This window comes from Geotrypetes seraphini, chromosome 3 (assembly GCF_902459505.1).
Source record: "Geotrypetes seraphini chromosome 3, aGeoSer1.1, whole genome shotgun sequence".
In the NCBI taxonomy this organism is placed as follows: domain Eukaryota; kingdom Metazoa; phylum Chordata; class Amphibia; order Gymnophiona; family Dermophiidae; genus Geotrypetes; species Geotrypetes seraphini.
The window spans coordinates 202,588,882-202,609,319 of record NC_047086.1 but is presented as its reverse complement, the minus strand read 5'-3'; the positions used below and the strand labels follow the sequence as shown (position 1 = coordinate 202,609,319).

Sequence of the window (20,438 nt, the reverse complement as noted above, 5' to 3'; positions counted from 1 at the left end):
CAAATACTCTAAATCATGTTGCGTCCTGGACTCATGTCCCCCAGAAATTATGAAAGTGGCGCCACTAGAATTTAAACTATCGTTGCTGCACTACTTAGCCCACAACCTAAAAAAATGGGAAGTTCCTCACTAATAACGGTCACATAATAATAACCCCAATCCTAAAAAAATAGTAAAGAATCATCAGCTCTAGTAACCAACTACAGACCGGTAGCATCCATTCCACTTATTGTAAAAATCATGGAGGGATTGGTACATACCCAATTGATGGAATATCTTAATCAGTTTTCTCTCCTACATGAAACTCAATCCAGTTTAGACCTTTATTCAGTACGGAGACAATAATTGCGGCTATCCTAGATAATCTGCGTCTACTGTTTAGCAAGGGCCTCAATGTCCTGATCATGCAATTTGATACGAGCTCTGCCTTTGATTTAGTAGACCATGCGAAAATACTACAATGCCTAGATGTTATTAGTATCAGGGATGAGGTGTTGAACTGGTTTCGTGGCTTCCTTATGTCCCGTACCTACCAAGTATGTTTCAATTATGATCTCTCTGATACCTGGAGCAATCCATCTGGTGTACCGCAAGGGTCACCGCTATCCCCATTGCTTTTCAATGTCTACATATCCTCAATGGGCATGCAATTAAGCTAGCTGGGGATAAAATGATTCAGTTACGCTAATGACTTTACGATCATCATCCCATTTACTTAACTCTATCTCGGAAACTATTCCCAAGGCATCAGAAGCTATAAATTTGATGGAGCATTGGATGACAAACTTCAAGCTCAAACTTAATTCAGAGAAAACAAAATTTTTCATTGCTTCGCCACATCCGCTTGACACCAAAACACCACTAAGCATCAATAAACTTAGTTACCCTATTTAGCCCACCATGAAGATACTGGGTGTGACTCTGGATCAATGCCTAACCATGAAAGACCAGGTGGACTCCTTAATCAGAAAGGGTTTTTTCACTCTCTGGAAACTCAAATCCATTAAATCATATTTTGATACTTCAGCATTCAGAATCCTGGTACAATCCCTCGTACTGAGTCAACTTGATTACTGTAAAATCGCCTATTTAGCAATCTCCCAAAAGAATATGCGACGTTTACAATTAATGCAAAATGCAGCGGTCAGTCTAATCTTCGGGCTAAAGAAATTTGATCACGTGACACCTTACTACCGGCAGTTACACTGGCTTCCAATGGAAGCACGCGTAAAGTTTAAGTTCGCCTGCCTCTGCTTTAAAGTACTATACGGACTAGCCCCTAAATACATAACTGACCTCTTCTCCTTCTCAGCCAACAGACACAAGAGAAGCTCACATTTGAACTTCGTTTCCCCCCCCAATTAGAGGATGCAAACTGAAAAATCACCATGAACACCTTCTCTCACATCAGGCAGCATTATGGGGTAAAGATCTAGAACAATTGATTTTGCCCACTACTTATGAGGAATTCAGGAAGCGCCTAAAAACACATCTGTTCCTGAAATACCTAGACAGCTGACCCACACATCTCTTTCTCCTCAATAACGGTTCTCTTGACCTATCAATCACTTGCTTTCACCTCTTTTAAGTTCAATCAATTTGTACCTTCTTTTATTCTTTTGTAAACCGCGTAGAACTTCACAGTACTGTGGTATATAAACTGTTATTATTATTTTATATATATATATATATATATATAGACATGATATGCTAGGAAATGGTGGAAGGTTTTCTGAGGCTCTAATTATATTATTCTGGAAGATTTTTCTTTTAAATAGGGTATTTAAAAGGAGTAAATAAGTGAATGGGAGGAGGATAGGTTTGGTTTTTATATGAGGGGGGATAATTTATGAAATATATTTGAAGTGGTGATTATTTTATACTTCTAATGGCTATATTTTCCTTTGTTTATGATTATAAATGGTACAGACATATGTTTAAGGTTTTAAAAAAGTTTGTTGGAATTTAGCTGGGAGGCTGCATTTAATACAATGTCATTTTTGTTAAGATAGGATTTTATTCCATGAAATTTTTATTTATTATTTATTTATGTTTTTGCTAAAAAGGATAAATTAAGTATATAGTACTGCTCAAAATGTTCAGTTATAGTTTAGTTACTGTTATTTGTTGGGTATATTGTAGTAAGATTTATGGATGACTAATCAGTTACATAAACAAATACGTGCCTGTCTTAGATGCTAGAGAAAACCATAATCTCCTTACCCAAGGTTCACTATTTTGCCAGTTTATACTAAGAATAGAGACCAAGGCTATATGAAAAATTTTATTAGAAACTAGTCTTTTAGCCCATTACATTAACGGGTGCTAAAATATATGTCTGTCTGTCTTTCTTTCTTTCTGTCTCTCTCTCTCTGTCTTTCTCTCTCCCTGGCCCCCTTTCTTTGTCTGTCTTTGTGTGTGTTTCCCTGCTCCCTGTGCAGCAGCAGCATTTCCCCCCACCCCCCTTCTCTTCCCGCGGTCTGGCCTTCTCCATTAATGCCTTGTTCCTCCCCTTCCTCCTGCCTCCTCCTGACCCCCCACCCATCTTTTGTAGTCTACACATCTATCTCACCTCCCCTCCACTGGATCAGCATTTCTTCCTTCTGCAACTGCACCCCCCCCCAATCTAGCATCTGCCCCCTCTCTTAACTCTCCCCTTAAGCTCCAGGTTACTCTCTCTTTCCCTTCCCTCAGCTCACACAACCCTAGGCCTAGCATTTCTCCCCCACTCCTGGGTCCAGTGTGTCGCTCCACCCTCCCCCTCCCTGTGCCTGGGTCCAGTATTTGTTGTGCCCCCTTCCCCAGGTCTCCAAACGCTGTGTTGGATCTCAGTAGAGACAGAGCTGAAAGCATATTTCATACCTGCGCCCAATTTTTTGATTATTATAAAGTATCATTGCTCTGCAGCATCTGTCCAGAGAGGAGCGAGCGAGCAGCCGGCGTTACTGTCCCTGTAAGAAAGTTTTCGCAGCTCCCACGACCGCTGCCACCGCTTCACTCCGTCTCCTTCTCCCTCAGTCCGTCGGGTCCCTCCGGAGGGAGGGACGGGGAAACCGAGGTCCGCACGCCGGCGAGACGCTAGGAAAATGGAACTGAATCCAGGGGGGGGATGAGGTGGGGGGGGACGGTTACACGCGAGCTCCCACCTCCTCCTCTTCCCAGGTCACCGCCAGTCAAGGTAAGGGCTGCTGCGCTTCGGGGGCTGAGTGCGTGTGACGGGGCCACGGCATGAGCCGTTTTAATTGTCAGTTTGCATGGGCGGTCGTCCTCGCGCTCGGTCTGCCGTGCGCCCGGGCTGCCTCTGCCCTCAGGGTCGCTCAGCGGCGATGCCTCCTCCCTCAGCGCAGGTCCCTCTCCTCTGACCTCCCCCCCAGCATTCTCCGGGAGCTCCCTTGGCAATCCTCCAGTAATGGGCTTGTGGAGGCGATCGGTGGCTGTCTGCAGTCCCGGCTTGTGGAGTGGATCCTGGTGACGTATTAAGCGCGCATGCGCACTCTCGCCTAGCGCGACAGATCAGATCTCAGGGAACACATGGCGAGAGTGCGCATGCACGGCTAGCATTTTATTTTTATAGATATAAAAATATAATTCATTAGCCAGCAGCAAATAATAAACTAATTATTGTTCACACAATATCTGAATACATATATGAAACTCAGTACATAGTTCTCACACCACACTTGCTAGATAAATGAGTAAAACTAATTCTTACACTCTAAATAATTCCTTATAATAATAATTCCAGATTAGCAGCAACTAAAATATAGCTTATCACCACAGGTACTTCATTTCCTTGTCCCAAAGACAATAGAATTCTCTCTCTAACCCAGCTGAAAAGACAATAGAATTCCTTATTCTCACCACATAGACCAGGCCTCAGCAAAATTGGGGAGAAGGAATCAGTGTCTTTCCTCCGCTTAGCAGACATGGAAATTCTTCTGATTAGGAGCTTAGCAGACATGGAAATTCTTCTGATTAGGAACAGTCCATCAGCCACTGGAAAAGCTGTAAATTAGGTTGGCAGCAAAGGTTTCCTTTATGTGATGGAATCCAGATGTATAAAAGTCTGGTTCTCTCTCTCAGGCAGAGAGTCACAAGAGGTAACTTTTCAGGTCTTAATTATTATAGAACATGTACAGAGAATCCGATGTTAAGATGTAAGCTCCCTCACACCTCAACACAGAATAGATAATTATTAGGCACATTTCACTTGGTCCGGAGAGGTCGTCAGATGACCTCTCCGGACCAATCCAGAAACAGAACTGAATGAACAGCCTTTCTGTATAGAGTCTCACACAGGCTGTGAAACAGAGGCGCCTTCGGTAGATAAGAATAGCATAGGAGCAATGCCTCCCCCAAGATTCACACAGGTTGAGCATGTAGGCATAGCTGGATGTCCTTGACTAGAATACAGTTCTGGTACATACCCAGAATGCATCAGGCATCATAAACAGCAAAGATGTTTTCTTCTTTCTCTTCTTGCATGGTTCAGGCTTCATGATGTCAGAGAGGCCTAACCTTCAGGTGTGAATAAGGAAACACCCCTACAATATATGGGTGCCTAAGGGAGGTTGGTGGTTGCTAGTCATTATGCACGCTCCCAAGTTTATGAGATATTTTAAGGGAGGGTTTAGGGAGGGGGTTTAGTTTGGGATTTTGGATGTGGGGGGGAAATTATATCTATTTATATGTGCAAAGGAAAAACAATGAAATATTGGGATGAATAGTATAATCACTTGCGATGGATTTAAAAATATTCTTGTTGAATGTCAATGGCCTTAATCATCCAATTAAGAGGAAAAAATACTTAACATTCTAAAACAACAGGATGTGGATATATGTTTCACACAAGAGACACACCTGTCTGATTTTGAGTCAAGAAAACTGGAAGAAGGATGGGTAATACATTGTTTTTTCGATCCTGCTGTGGGCAAAAAATCTGGTATTTCATTTGAAATCTGCAGATCCCTCAGGGAGGTGGGTTCATGTGAACATGTGCTTGGGGAATAATTCATTGGCGCTCTTCAATATCGATGCCCCTAATTCTAATCAAATTGAATTTTTCAAAACTCTTCAGAGGCTGATACTACCATTAGCTACATCTAAAATAATAGTGGCGGGGGACTTTAACGCTGTTATGGATCCATTAATAGATAAAAATCCCAGTAGGATAATCAAGTCACTGGGGTTAGATAACATGGTACAGTCTTGTGGTTTAAAAGATATATGGCGGATCCTTCATTTTAATGCTCGGGAATTTTCATTTTGCTCCCCTGTTCATAAATCATTCTCACAAATAGATTATATTTTTATTTCAGATAAATTAGTTCAGCAAGTAATAAAAGCCACCATAGATCCAATCATTTTGTCAGATCATGGTGGAATTTGGATTGAACTGAAAATGGATGAACAAGATTCTAGTGGACCTGTATGGAGATTTAATAATATATTGCTTGCGGATTCAAAATTTCTTGAAGAACTTCAATTAAAGATGAAGGAATATTTTCAAATCAATGTCTCAGAAGAAATCTCATTAGAAACAATATGGGATGCTTTTAAAGCTACCATGAGGGGGCAAATAATTTGATATGCAGCACATGTTAGGAAACAACTTAAAAAGGAATTTTCTAATTTGGAACAAGATACAGTGGTACCTTGGATTACGAGCATAATCCGTTACAGGAGCATGCTCGTAATCCAAAATGCTCGTTTATCAAAGCGAGTTTCCCCATAGGAAATAATGGAAATTCGCTTTGATGTGTTCCCCCCCCCCCCGAGAACCGGCATTGCTCCCATCGAAGGCCCCCCCTGCGATCAGGCACACCCTCCCTGCAATCCAGCACCCCCCCTGCCTCGAACCGGCACCCCCCCCCGCCATGATCCGACCCCCCCCCCCCGACACGATTGGGCACCCCCCGCCACGATCCGACCCCCCCCCCGACACGATTGGGCACCCCCTGACACAATTGGGCACCCCCCTCCGCCGCTTCTTACCCTCATCTGGGCACTCTTGAAGATCGGCCTACTCGTCTGCTGGGCCTTGAGCATCTGAGCATGCTCAAGGCCTGCGAGTTCACGTTCACGTTCACATTCAGAACATGAACTCACAGGCCTTGAGCATGCTCAGATGCTCAAGGCCCAGCAGACGAGTAGGCCGATCTTCAAGAGCCCAGATGAGGGTAAGAAGCGGCGGGGGGGTGCCCAATCGTGTCGGGGGGGTGTCGGATCATGGCGGGGGGGGGTGCCGGTTCGAGGCAGGGAGGGTGCCGGATCGCAGGGGGGGGGGTGCCGGATTGCCGGGGGGGTGCTCGTAAATCGAGCCATGCTCGGTTTCCGGGGCACCGATTTTGCAAATGTTTTGCTCGTCTTGCAAAACACTCGCAAACCGGTGCACTCGTAAACCGAGGTACCACTGTATTAAGGTATTGGAGGCAAAATTGGCTGCGAAATGGGAACAAATTACTTTACAGGCCCTTTTAAAAGCTAAATATAAATGAGATTTCTTCACAGATGGCCAGGAAAGATTTGTTTTCTCAACAAGCTCTGTATTATGGAAGCTCGAATAAAGCGGTAAGATTATTGGACAATTACCTTAAAGCGAAAAAAAGAAAAGTGAAAATTGTTGCAATTAAAGATGAAAAGGGAAAAACACACTCTCAAATTGGAAATATTTTAAAACAATTTTTAAATTTTTATAAAGCCTTATATTCTTCTGAGCTTTATTGAAATAAGGAAATTGAAGGTTTAGAGTTCTTAAAGTTAATTAAGGGATCTAAAATTCCCAAGCATATAAGAAGTCTTGATGCGCCTGTATCACTGAAAGAATTACAGACAGCATTGAAGTCGCTTAGAGTTGGATCTGCTCCAGGTGGTGATGGTTTCACTGTAGAGTTTTACAAATCATTCCAAATTACCCTATTACCTTATCTTTTAAAATTATATCAGGCTCAACTAACTAAAGGTTGCATTTCAGGTATTATGGCGGAATCTTTAACTATTGTTTTGCCAAAGCCAAATAAAGATCCTATGTTGGTTTCAAATTAAAGGCCTATTTCCTTGATTAACGTAGATAGTAAATTATTGGCTAAGTTATTGGCTTTGTGCTTGGCCAAAGCTCTCCCTTACATTATAGGTATGCACCAAATGGGGTTTGTTGCTCACAGACATTCTTCAAATAACACTAGGCTGGCTTTTCACATGTTAAACTTAACAAAAGCCACAGAAGATCTGGTCTTCTCTGTATCCTTGGATGCAGAGAAAGCCTTTGATCGTGTGGAATAGACCTTCATGTATCAAGCAATGGATTGGTATGGTATTGGTTGCAGATTTATACAAATGATTCAAACCTTATAATGCTCCCCGTATGCCAGATTATATATTAATAATACTTTTTCAGAGCGTCTTTGTTTGGAGAGGGGTGTTAGACAAGGATGTCCATTATCTCCTTTGCTGTTTGATATTGTTCTGTAACCCTTGTTATTAGCTATTCAACAGGCAGAGGAGATTCAGGGTATTCCTTACGCAGGTTGGGAATATAAAGTCTCTGCTTACACAGATGACATTTTGCTTCATTTGAGGAATCCTGAAACTACCATTCCACATTTACTTGGTTTGATTGATAGATTTGGGAATTTTTCAGGATATAAGATAAAATGGAGGTTCTTCCACTAAACGTACACTGTTCCAAAGGATTATTTGACATGTTCCCTTTCCTTTGGGAGGAAGGAGGTATAAAATATTAAGATGTTTGGATTCAGAAGATGGAAGAGACGATGCAAGTAAATAAAAAATCCTTATTACTGAAGGTCTCCGAAAAATGTGATAGTGGAATCCATTACATCTGTCTTGGTGGGGGAGAGTTCAGACAGTAAAAATGACTATTTTGCCTGTGGTTTGCTACTAAATGGGCATGTTACCGGTTTATTTTCAGGGGTCCTTTTACAAAAAGTTAAATAGTATTCTGACAAAATTTGTTTGGCTTGGGAAAAATGCGAGAATTGCTCTTGTATCTTTACAAAAAACAATTGTGGAGGGTGCGGTAAATTTTCCCAATTTTTATAGGTATTAAAAAGCCTATATAATGCATTAAGGTATGTATTGGATCCTCCCTGAGGCTCATGGAGCATCTTCCAGATTGGCTATATCTAGAACGGAAAATTATGTCCCCTATGCGACTATCTCATGTATTAAGTATCAGACTACTTAGATATGCTAAGGACAACGTAATTTTATTGGATACATGGAATACAATTAAATTTATTGATAAATTAAAAGATGTTCCTATAATGAAATATACTTTGCAGTCCTTATGGTTGAACTCCAAGATTCAAGTAGGCGGTGCTGGGATCGCCTGGAAGAATCGGATGCAGGCAGGTATTTGTACATTGGATGATGTTATATCTAATGGGAAACTGATTTTTCATGGCTGCAACGAATCATTTAGTATTTTAAAGTCTCAACATTATAATGGTGGTTGAAATTGAAGCAGGCTATTCAGAGTGGGTTCCCTGAATGGAAAAATTTAAAAACTTATTATAGCTTGCAGATCCTTTGCTACCAGATAGATTTAGTAGGACATCAGGCCGCTCAGTGGTACAAATTAATTTCTGAATTTTTGAATAAGAAGCCAAAAAATAGTCTTAGAGATATTTGGAGCATCGAGATAAAACATATTTCTGTATCTCGTTGGCCACGAATTTGGACTTGGAGGTTGAAATGTACAGCGTCAGCATCTATGAGACAAACTTGGTTATTTTTATTACATAGGATTTTTTGGACCCCAGTTCGTTTACAAAAACTAGACAGTTCTTAAGTCTAATAGATGCTGGCATTGTCATATTAATATAGGGACTTTGGATCATCTGTTATATTTTTGTCCATTGATACTTGGTTTCTGGAAGTCAATTTGGGGACAAATTAATCTCATTCTTGAAGCAGCTATTCCCTTATCTTATGAAGCTGTAATTTGTGGTACATTACTACATATTAAGCCTACTTTAGATAAGTATAAAAGTCGCCTTTTCCTGATTATGATGGGAATAGCTATTCAATTGATTACACAGAATTGGAAAAATCATGATAGATCAATTTAACTTTTTGGTGGGTAAATGTGTGTACCACATATAAGTATGAAAGGATGATGGCGGAACGTTTGGGGACTAGTAAATCCTTTAATGATGTATGGAGTTCTTTGACTAATTTTATTGCATTATAATAAGAGTCATGTTTCTTTCTTTATCATTAGATTTCCTTACACATCCAGGGAGGGTGGGGGGTGGAGGGAGGGAAATATATTTTGAATAGTTAAATTATTTATTTATAATTTGTAATATCATTATATTAAGAATGAAGATGAGGATGGGAGAAAATGATTGTTTAATGTAATAATTGTATATTGAATAATGTGTTTTGTGCAGTTTTTTTGATTTACCATTTGTACTGCACTATCGAAGTTTGAAAATCAATAAAGATTTTTTTTTAAAAACCACAAAAACATGTATATATATAGAAGTTAAATAAATATGACCATAGAAGATTTAGAAGTTAATAGTTTTTCGAGATTTGTGATTACATTGTAAGCCACTTTCATCAGCCCTCAGGTGTAGTAGTCTCCCATCATGTTCTCATTATATGTCCTTGGTAGTGGCATTCAAAGTCCAGTATATCCTGGTAGAAGTGCTCACTTTGCTCCTCTGAATATGCTTCCATGTTCTACTTGAATACCTCAAGATGAGCAAGGAGGACATGGACTTTGAGAGACATCCTACAGAACATTTTACTGTAATTCTTCACTAGATTCTCAACCTTCATGTAGTTTTCGGCCTTGTGATTGCCCAGGAAGCCCGGAACCACTGCAACAAAGCTGTTCCAAGTCGCTTTCTCATTCCTAGTTAGCATCTTGGGAAATTCCTTGCACTCCAGGATCTTCTTTATCTGTATTCTGATGAAGACATCAGCTTTGACCTTTGCCTCAGACAGATTACAGAAGATGTCTTGAAAGTACTTGAATGCTGCCGACTCCTTATCTAGAGCTCTGACAAATTGTTTCAATTTGATGTGCAGGGATGGCATCAGCACTTTCCAGGGGTCCACCAGTGGTTCCGATTTGACATTGTTTCTTCCCTCGGAGAAAATTGGTCCATTGTGGCTAGTCCCACTTTTGGTAGTGTGCCTTTATGTCCTTACTATCCCAAAGGCAGAGATAGCAGAGAAACTTGGTAAAACTGTCTTGCAGACCCATTAGGAATGCCACTGTTCTGAAGTCTCCGATGACCTTCCAGCTGTACTTCAAGGTGCCTAGTAAAGTATTGACGCTGTTGTAATCCTCTTTGGGGTGCACTGAGTGAGCCAGTGGAAAAAACAAGTACTTGTTCCCATAATGGTGCAGCACAGCTTTGATGCTCCTGAATGAACTATCAATGGAGAGAAGCCACTCTTTCAGGTTATAGGCGATTCCGCTTGCCTCAAACAGACTGGCCACATTGTGGCAGAAGCAGAGCCCATCTTGATAGGTGAAGGAAATGGAAAATGTTTGGTGATGCTTCCTCCGATATGAGGCTTGCACACTCCCCCAGAGAGGGAGCACCTGTCTTCAGAAGAGAGCAGCAAATCAGAAAGTGAGGGAGATGTTGTAGATCCAGTTTACAATGTCAGTATGCAGCTGATGAGAGAAACCCACACTATCCAAACCAAAATGACTTCAACGACTTGATCAGAGATCTTGATCTAAGCAAGTCCAATGCCAATGCCAAGCTTTTGACATTTAGGCTCAAAAGTTTCAATTTGCTGAGTTTACATCATTCATTGCATTTATGCTTATATATGACTTGCAAGATGGACATAAATGGACTTAGACGTCCCTTTCGATTATGCCCCTCTTACTGTTTAACCTTCAGTGAGTATCTTCAGTTCCCTATTCTCAAACTTTCAAGATCAGGACAGTAAGCAACACTTGAGTACACAGTCATGTACAGCACTATATATACAGATAGCACTCTAAATTTATAATACTAATACAGCAGAACCTCAGTATTCGTGGGGGTTAGGGGCACAGCCGGCCCGTGAATATTGAAAAATTGCAGATAATTTTTAAGGCTGGCTCTGACCTGCCTCCCTCCTATGTCCCGGACCTTCCTCAGACCTTACCTGATGGTCTAGCAGTGACCCAGGGCAGGATCCACCATCCTACGCTCCTGCCCTGTGCAGAGCCGTCATCAAAATGGATGCCGTGTAGTCTCGAGACTACAACAGCAGCCATTTTGATGACAGCTCTGCATGGGGCAGGAGCATAAGACGATCGATCCTGCCCCGCGTCGCCGCTAGACCACCAGGTAAGGTCTGGGAAAGGCCCAATGCAGAGTTTTCTTAAAAATAAAAAAAAAAAAATCATGAATAACCGAATCCGCGGGTCCTGAAACCGCGGATTCGGAGGGGGAACTGTATTACCTGTAGCACTCGGCTCATCCATTGAAAGGAATCCTCTTCAGAGGCATCTGGTCGCTGCTCAGCCACCACCACAATCCTCTCATCATAAAACACCGTAACTGAAAACACTGCAATCCTAGGGGGAGAAGAAGGAGGCTGGCAAATCAAAGTCACAATGTAACAGATTCACCTAAGGATTTTTATTTAAAGACAATACCATAATATGGCACACAAAGAAAGCTGAAGTTTTCAATCCTTTTTTCTATAATACACTGTTGATACACAACAAGCATTTTGCTATTTTTTAGAATTTGCCTTCCATCAATGACAGGTTATGTCCACAAGTAATATAAAGCTTAGAAAAGGTACAAGATTTAGGAATTAAGGATTACCTTCTGCAAGAAGTAAATGGTTTAAAAGTTTACAAAGCCTGGGTGAGAACTTGGGCCACCAGAAATCACTAGATAGATGGAGAATAAAATTCTGATATACGTGTATATTCATTTCATTTCAATTATTTATTACTTACCTATGTACTATGCTAAGCAGGTATAAAAACATCAACAGTAATCAACAAACACACTCACCATTAAACCTCACCAGTAAAACTACACATCCCCAAAACGCTCAGAAAGGAGAAATTAGGTTCTTATCTGCTAATTTTCTTTCTGTTAGCTTGTAGACTGGTATAGTTCCGTACAGATGGTATTATACCTCACTGCTACAGCAGATGAAGACTGAGATCAAATTTGTATATCAGTACAGCTTCCCCTCAACTAATCCAGTCTGCCTAATAGCCAAGCAGAACCTAGGAAAATTCTTAACTGAAAAAAAACAGTAAAATACACTCCAAACAAGAGTGTAAAAACAACAAACATCTGTAAACAACTGTTGGAACATGTGTAGAACTGAATCCTGAAGATAAAACATCTCCACAGCTCACCAGCTAAGCTAGCTGAGCCATCACCACTGTTCTTAATTCTCCCCAGCCCCAGAAAAATACTAGAATCCACAGAAAACTTCAAAATCTGCACGTAAGCAAAAACCTGCAATCACCGCACAAAGACAGATAGGTTGGGGAACTATACCGGTCTACAAGCTAACAGAAAGAAAATTAGCAGGTAAGAACCTAATTTCTCCTTTTGTATTGCTTGACAGACCAGTATAGTTCTGTACGGATGGGACGTACCAAAGCAGTACCCATCAAGGGTAGGACCCCCAAAGGGTTGTTCAACGAATACCGTTTCCCAACGCGCTTTAACATCTACACAGAAGTGTCTGGCAAAGGAATGCAGAGAAAACCAGACTGCAGCCTTGCAGATATCCACTGAAGGCATTAGAGAAGACAGCCCAAGAAGCTACTTGACCCCCAGTGGAATGAGCCTTGAGAAATTCTGTAACAGGCTTCTTCTTCAGAAGATAAGCGGAAACAATAGTCTCCTTGATCCAGCGCGCAATAGTAGCCTTACAAGGCTACTATTGCGTGCTGGATCAAGGAGACTATTGCTTCCGCTTATCTTCTGAAGAAGAAGCCTGTTACAGATATCTGCAAGGACTCCCTAGAAGAACAAAGAGATGATCTGATTTCCTTATCTCCTGGGTCCTCTGGGAAGAACCCGACCGACATCCAACTTGTGCAGCTGTCTTTGCTCAAAAGAGCCCTCCCGACTACCCAACACCAGGAGGACTGCAGATTAATCAACATGAAAAGTAGAAACTACTTTTGGTAGAAAGGAAGGAACAGGCCTCAATACAACCCACTCCCTAGAAAACTCCAAGAAAGAAGCCCTACAAGAGAAAGCCTGCAGTTCAGAAACACGAATAGCTGAAGTAATGGCCACCAAGAACACCGCTTTAAGAGTAAGGTTCTTCAAAGAGCAGTCGTCCAACGCTTCAAAAGAAGGGCATAATAGAACTGACAGAACCAGATTCAGATCCCAAGAAGGAACAGAGGGCCGCACGGAAGGCCTGAGCAACTTCGCCGTCTGCAAGAAGCGAATCACATCAGGAATGGCAGTCAAATGCTGACCTTTCACTAATTACCGAAAGGCTGACAAGGCCGCAAGCTAAACCTGGAGAGAAGACCAAGCCAGTCCCCTATCCAGGCCATCCTGCAAGAACTCTAAGATGTTAGGCAGGGAAATGTGAAAAGAGACCACTCCATGCGCATCACACCATTCCAGATGCTAAACCCTCACATAAGCCCAAGAGGTGGAAAGCCTCCGGAACCACAAGAGAGTTGAGATCACTTTATCTGAATACCCCTTCTTACCTAGGTAACCCCTTTCAAGAGCCAAGCCATAAGACAAAAGGGATCTGGATCGAACACTGGAATGGGACCTTGAGTTAGAAGGTCGACCAAGAGAGGCAAAGGAAGAGAATCCGCCACCAGATGCCTCACCAGATTTGCGTATCACGGCCGTTGAGGCCAATCCAGAATCACCAGAACCACAAGACCCGGATGGCAAATTATGTGGAAATGAACTCTGCCCACTAATGGCCATGGAGGGAACACATACAACAGCCCCTCGGTTGGCCATGGTTGAACCAGAGCATCCAGGCCTTTGGCCTGACCATCTCTGCGACAACTGAAGAAGCGGGGTGTTTTGGCATTGACACTTGTGGCCATCAGGGGCTGACCCTAAGACCGCACTATCAACTGAAAAGCCACTCTCTGGGATCTAGCACGTGACCACTTAGGAAGTCTGCTTGAACATTCTCCACACCGACTATGTCGAATGCTGATATTTCTTGAAGGTGCGACTCCGCCCAGACCATGAACAGAGTCGCCTCCTGTGCCACCAAAGTGCTCCTGGTGCCCTCCTGATGATTAACATAGGCCACCGCTGTGGCATTGTCCGACAGAACCCTGACTGACTTGCCCATCAGAAAGGACTGGAAGGCTAGCAATGCCAGACGGATAGCTCTGGTCTCCAAGACATTGATCGACCAAGATGCCTCCTCCGTGGACCAGGTGCCCTGAGCTGAATGACCTAGACACTGAGCTCCCCAACCAAAAAGACTGGCATCCGTGAACAGCACCGTCCACTGTGGCTGGTCCAGTCTTGCCCCTTGAGCAAGATGGGGGGGGGTCTGGAGCCACCAATAAAGACTGCCCAGAGCTAAGCACAGAAGCGGAACAGGGTGATCTAGACTGTGCCTCTGAGGCGACCACCTCCGAAGAAAAGCATACTGAAGAGGACATATGTGGGTCCGTGACCACCTCACGACATCAAGGGAGGCTGTCATCAACCTCAAGACTTGGAGGAAATCCTGTGCCCGAGGATACCAGGACACTATAAGCAAGCGAATCTGAGATTGTAATTTGCTTACCCGGGCCTTCGGAAGGAAGACCTTCCCCAAGGAGGTGTCGAACAGGACCCCTAGATATTCCAAGTGCTGAGATGGAAACAACCAGCTCTTTGCAAGGTTGTCTACCCATGCCAGCGACTGTAGAAACTCTACCACCCAAGCTATGAACCGAGTGCTCTCCTGGAATGATTTGGCCTGAATCCACCAGTCGTCCAGGTAGGGATGGAACAAGAATGCCTTCTTTGTGCAACACTGCCGCAACAACCACCATCACCTTGATGAATATCCACAGAGCCGTGGCCAGACCAAAGTGAAGTGCACAGAACTGATAATGTTGCACCAAGATCGCAAAGCGCAGGAAGCGATGATGGAAGGCCCAAATGGGAATGTGCAAGAAGGTCTTGGTCAGTTCTAGAGAGGTTAGAAACTCCCCCGACTGAACCGCCAGAATCACAGAGCGCAGAGTTTCCATGTGGAAGGAAGGCATATGAAGAACACTGTTGATCCCATTCAAATCCAGGATGGGTCGAAAGGTCCCCTCTTTCTTTGGCACACAAAGTAAATTGAGTACCAACCTGTGCCCCACTCCTGTGAGGTAACTGAAACCACCGCATGGAGATCTAACAATCTTTGAAAGGTCTAGCGAAAGGCCTGCTGTATCCACGTCACCTGCGAGGGAGAAGCTAGAAAATGGTCCAGCAAGAACCGGGCGAAATCCAGAGCATAGCTGTCCCGGATCACTTCCAGAACCCATTGATTGGACGTGATGTCTGCCCACTGTGGATTAAATTCTTGCAGCCATGCGCCCACCGGAACCAAGACGGGTGCCAGCAAGGAGTCATTGGGCAGGATGGGCGGGCGGCAGGGGACCCGGTGGGGGTGCTACCTGCACCCCCCCCCCCGGCAGACCCCATGAAAGGACTGCATGCGCTGGAAGAATCTGCCTCTAGAAAGCCCAGAAGACGGAAAAGAGGCAGCCCCAGTAGCAGAGCGGAAGCGGTGGAAATCGCACCAGTGTCCATGAGCAGCTCCACCTCAAGCCAGCGGCCTAGGCCTATCCTCAGGGAAACGAGGCACTTTGGAATCAGTGAGAGTCTGAACTAACGTGTCCAGGTCCTCACCAAACAAGAAAGATCCTTTAAAAGGAAACTTTGTCAACTTAGCTTTGGATGCCAAATCCGCCGACCAAGCACGAAGTCACAAGGTACAGCGTGCTGCCACTCCAAAGGCCAAAGACTTGGCAGAAGCTCGCAAGAGGTCATACATGGCATCCGAGAGATAAGAAGCACCCAATTCAATCTTGGCACCCTCTTGCTTTAGCAAGTTCCAATTCACCTCTTTACTGTCAAGTTCATGCTGGGTCCAATGAAAACACGCCCGAGCCACTAACCCGCCACACATTGCCACCTGGACCGAGAGAGCTGTCACATCAAAACTCTGTTTAAGAAGGGGCTCCAACTTATGCTCCTCCAGGTCATTCAAGGCTGCACCGTCTTTAACAGGCACGGTATGCCTCTTAGAAATAGCCAAGACCACCGTGTCCACAACAGGTGACTTCAAAGTGCCCCTATCCCCTTCAGGAATGGGATACAGGCGGTCCATAGAGGGCGTAAAACTAAAAGGGGCTTCCAGCACCTGACACCGAGCGAGCATAATATCTGAAATATCCTGATGCATAGGAAAAGAGCGGGAAGCAGAGCAGATCCCCTTACGCAAGGGGTCCACCATATGCAGGGGCTCTGACATGGTATCCTCAAAGTGCAAAACCCAGAAGACCTGCAGAATTAACTCATGAAGCTCTTCCCGCTGAAAAATGCACACCACAGACACATCTTCGCCAGCTGTGTGGTGCTCGAACCCCTCACTGGTGGATCCGACCCCCCAAGGGGATCCTGGAATTCTCCCCAAGGGTTCAGGTCCTCCTCAAGTAAATCTTGCTCCTCTGGGTAAAAATCCTCATCCCAAAAGAGCCTAGGGCGTTTGGATGAGAGAGAAGTAGAGGGGGGCAAAATTGCCACTGTGTGGGGCCGCACCGGGGAAGATGTTGAGGGAACCCCTCCCCCCCCGAGACCCCCAGAGTGGACACGGAACCTCCTGCCGCCAGTACATAAGATTTACAAAGTGCCAACAAAAATTCAGGGGGAAAGACCCCTGGCAGCCCCAAGAGACTCCCTGCCATACCTTGCCCCTGTATTTTCAGAACAGGGGGAAGGTCACCTAAGGTTACAGAAATGAAGGAGGAAGTTCCTGCCAAAATTGGACCCGATACCGCCAAAATCGGAGCTCCTGCGGCCTGCTGTGGCTGAAAAGCTTGAGATTTTTCTGACGCTGAGGCCAAGGAACTGACCAATGCGAAAAGGGAATTCCCAGCCGCTCATTGTGCTGAAAACCACCTTAGCTGTAAGAAAAGTGCCGATTAATTGAGAAAAACAAAGAAAAAGGCAGTTATAAAGGGAAATTAGCCCTTTAGACTGGCGCACCTCTGGATTTTGGGTTGGTTTTTTTTGTTTGTTTATTTGTTTTACAGAACAGACTCTACGGCTCTCAAAGCTGGAGGGCTAGGCCGCCGGCTGAGGCACCTCTACAAAAATATGGGGAAGTGGAGGAAGGTGGGGGTAGGGACCCTGCACGAGACCTGCTGGGTTTAACACCCCCGAGGTCGGATGGATCCCCAAACCGGAATCGCCCAAGCTCTATCCAGCACAAAAAGGGGAACCAGGAGTCCAAACTCAAAAATCCAACGGTGCTAAGAGGGGAGCCAAAATTAGCCTACCACTCTGCTACCGGAGACTGGGGAAGACTGGATTAGTAGAGGGGAAGCTGTACTGATATACAAGTTTGATTTCAGTCTCTACCTGCTGGTAGCAGTGAGGTATAATACCATCCATATAGAACTATACCAGTCTATCAAGCAATAAAGAATAAGTCTTTAGTTTCTTATAATAATTCCCATACAGTATCATTCTTTTTCCTAACTTCCACTGGCAATGGATTCAATAACCATAATCCTGTTCCTGAAAAAAGCCTGTGTCTGTTGAGATTTTCTGCCTTGATTTCCAAGTAGCACTGATCAACAAATCCTGTGTCACTAAATTTAGAGGCCTAATAGGCTGGTATTTCGGCATCAACTCCAGTACACTTAATAAATATAAATATCAGAATCAAAGTGTATCCAACACACAGAGACTAGCATAGCTGGACAAGGCTCCTAAGTTTATATGGGATATAAACCTTGCTGCTGAATTCTGTTCCAGCTGCAACAATTTTTCTAAGCACTAAGTCCCCAATACACAGAACTACAATAACCAAAACCTGGCAGAACCATCAACTGTACTAGCAGCCTAAAATCTTGTAGCACCAAACATGCTTTCATCATCCATACTAGATGAAGTACAAGAAACACTTGCTTCACTATATTCCTCCTGCAGGTCTGCTTTAAAATGGGACTTTATGGAAACCCCCCCAAAAACTGTACTTTTGACACCACTCCAATATGCACTCAATTTGGCTGCAACTGAGCAGAACAGAGATCACAGCTATGTAAAACCATAACCTCTGTTTTCTTCATATTAACCACTTAAATCATTCTGTCAGCACACCTAACTACACAACTTCACATATATCAACTGTCAACCTCCACATAATTGAACAGGATGAAAGCATCACATCAGCATACATTCAAAATTTTGACCACAGTTATTCAACAGTTACAAAAGGGTAGCAAATACATATTACATATAAGTTGCAATAAAGCATGGGACCCTGCAGAACACACACCCCTAAATTGTGGATATGCCCAGAAATATTCAAACCCACTCATACTTTATAACCCCAGCCAATCAAAAATGAGGCAAACTATGACACCACCAACCCTCTCAACCCCCAAATTCCTCACAAAACCAAATGATCTTGTATAGAGGTCCTCCTCCATACTCACAGATTTGGATTTGTCATTGATTATTTGTGGTTTTCATTTTGCTCACCCAACCTGCTTCCTGGACCTCTCCACAACTTACTTTTTATAGCCTGGTGGGGCAGTGAAGTGGGGCAGGAGCAATCTTCCTTATGAAAAGCTGGACAAAGTGCTGGGTTTTGAAAAGCCATCTGGACACCTAGATATGCCCTCTAAAAAGAGGACATGCCTGGGTAAACCCAGACGTCTGGTAACCCTAGCTTCACTGTACCTGCATGAAGCTAATAATAGTAAGAGTGCTATGACCCTGGTTTATTGGTGGGATTTGAAATCTAAATTTCTTGATTTATAGATAAACTTATATGCCCAAGGACCAGTTGGAAAACAATTAATCTAATTAGATCTTTCATACTTCCCTGCCCCACTAAGGTCGATATACACCATCTGCAAAAAATGTTTTTCAGGAGAAATAACTACATCAAATCAACACAAATATAATACTTCTGTTGGAAGAACCTTGGCCTAGACAGTAATTCAAAAGATTCAAAAAATTATTTGGCAAGCGTAAATTTTCCTGAATTGATATTATAGGGACTAATTTACTAGGTCTTTTAGCCTTACAATTCCACAAGTTTAACCGTTCAAAGATACAGATGGCACAGCATGGAAGGAAAATTCTGCCCTGACCTATATTTCACTGGGAACATTAAGTGAGGATATAAAGAACACCACCAATATCACCTACCTTCCTCTGTAGACAGTTTTTGTATACTCCACAGCCAGTGCAGTTGCCACAATGTCATCAGCATTATGTCTGCGACCACTGACCGTCAACAGCCCATCCATTTTTCCAACCACAAACACCAAGCTGCCCTGAAACAGAAGTAAAGTATTTTACAGAATCATGACGAGGAGGCAGCTTGATTTAATTCAAAAATCTTAATTCAGCACCAACCCAAAATATAATGAGCCCAGGACAAATTACAGCAAAATTTAATATATAAAAACAAATAAATTATTTGTTTAAGGCATAAAAACACAAACATATCAACAAAAACATCAAGTCTACCTCCTATGTCCAGGTGGGATCCCTTTTAGCTAAAGCTAGCCCAGAAAGATGTTTGACCTGTTGTCAATTAAGTCAAAACAGGTTCCATCATATACCTGGATAACTGCTCCACTTCTTGCTCACTCTCACAATCAAAATGTTCTGCTATTTCACCTAAATCTCTCCTGTTGCAGTTTAAGACTGACAACTCATCTTATTCTAATGAACACACAACTGACTGCTTAATAAATATGAATTTATTTGGTTTCCGTTCACACCATTTCAATAATACCTCAAGATGTGTTACATAGAAGTACAGTAGGTATTTCTTTTTCCTAAATAGTAATTTTATAAAAACTTATTTCATAGCTAAAAGGGCTTTTATAAAATTACCCCAAAGAAAGGGAAGTGACATCATTGATATGACAAGTAGCTTCATCGGGCCCAAGTAAAATCAGTGCTGTTACCCTGAAAAGCACGACCCAAAGCTGAGGAGTAATAGCTCAGAGTGTTCCTCTCAGCTACTACACGAGTTATTACTCCTCAGCATGCTCAGAGTTTTTTTAAAATATGAGTGTACCCTGAGGAAGGTGTCTTGATTACGCCAAAACTAGGATCCTTTTTGGGACAACTTTTTTGAATTAAGACTCTGTCATTGGTTGAAAAGACATCTCTGTACTTCAATACTGGACTACTAGTGGCCCTCCAGACTATTTGGCACTGGCATAATCAGCTACATCA

At 43.1% G+C, this 20,438-nt stretch overlaps 1 protein-coding gene across 2 annotated transcripts in view; it reads right to left on the bottom strand.

The window, feature by feature from the left end:
• Positions 1 to 20,438, bottom strand: part of DIP2B (disco interacting protein 2 homolog B) — a 443,690-nt gene that overhangs the window by 135,815 nt on the left and 287,437 nt on the right. For both annotated transcript variants that reach the window (XM_033936084.1, XM_033936083.1), the window contains exons 21-22: positions 19,395 to 19,522; positions 11,446 to 11,560 (exon numbers count right to left, since the gene is read on the bottom strand). In XM_033936084.1, the coding sequence (XP_033791975.1) occupies positions 11,446 to 11,560; positions 19,395 to 19,522 (243 nt within the window). The remainder of the gene's footprint in view (positions 1 to 11,445; positions 11,561 to 19,394; positions 19,523 to 20,438) is intronic.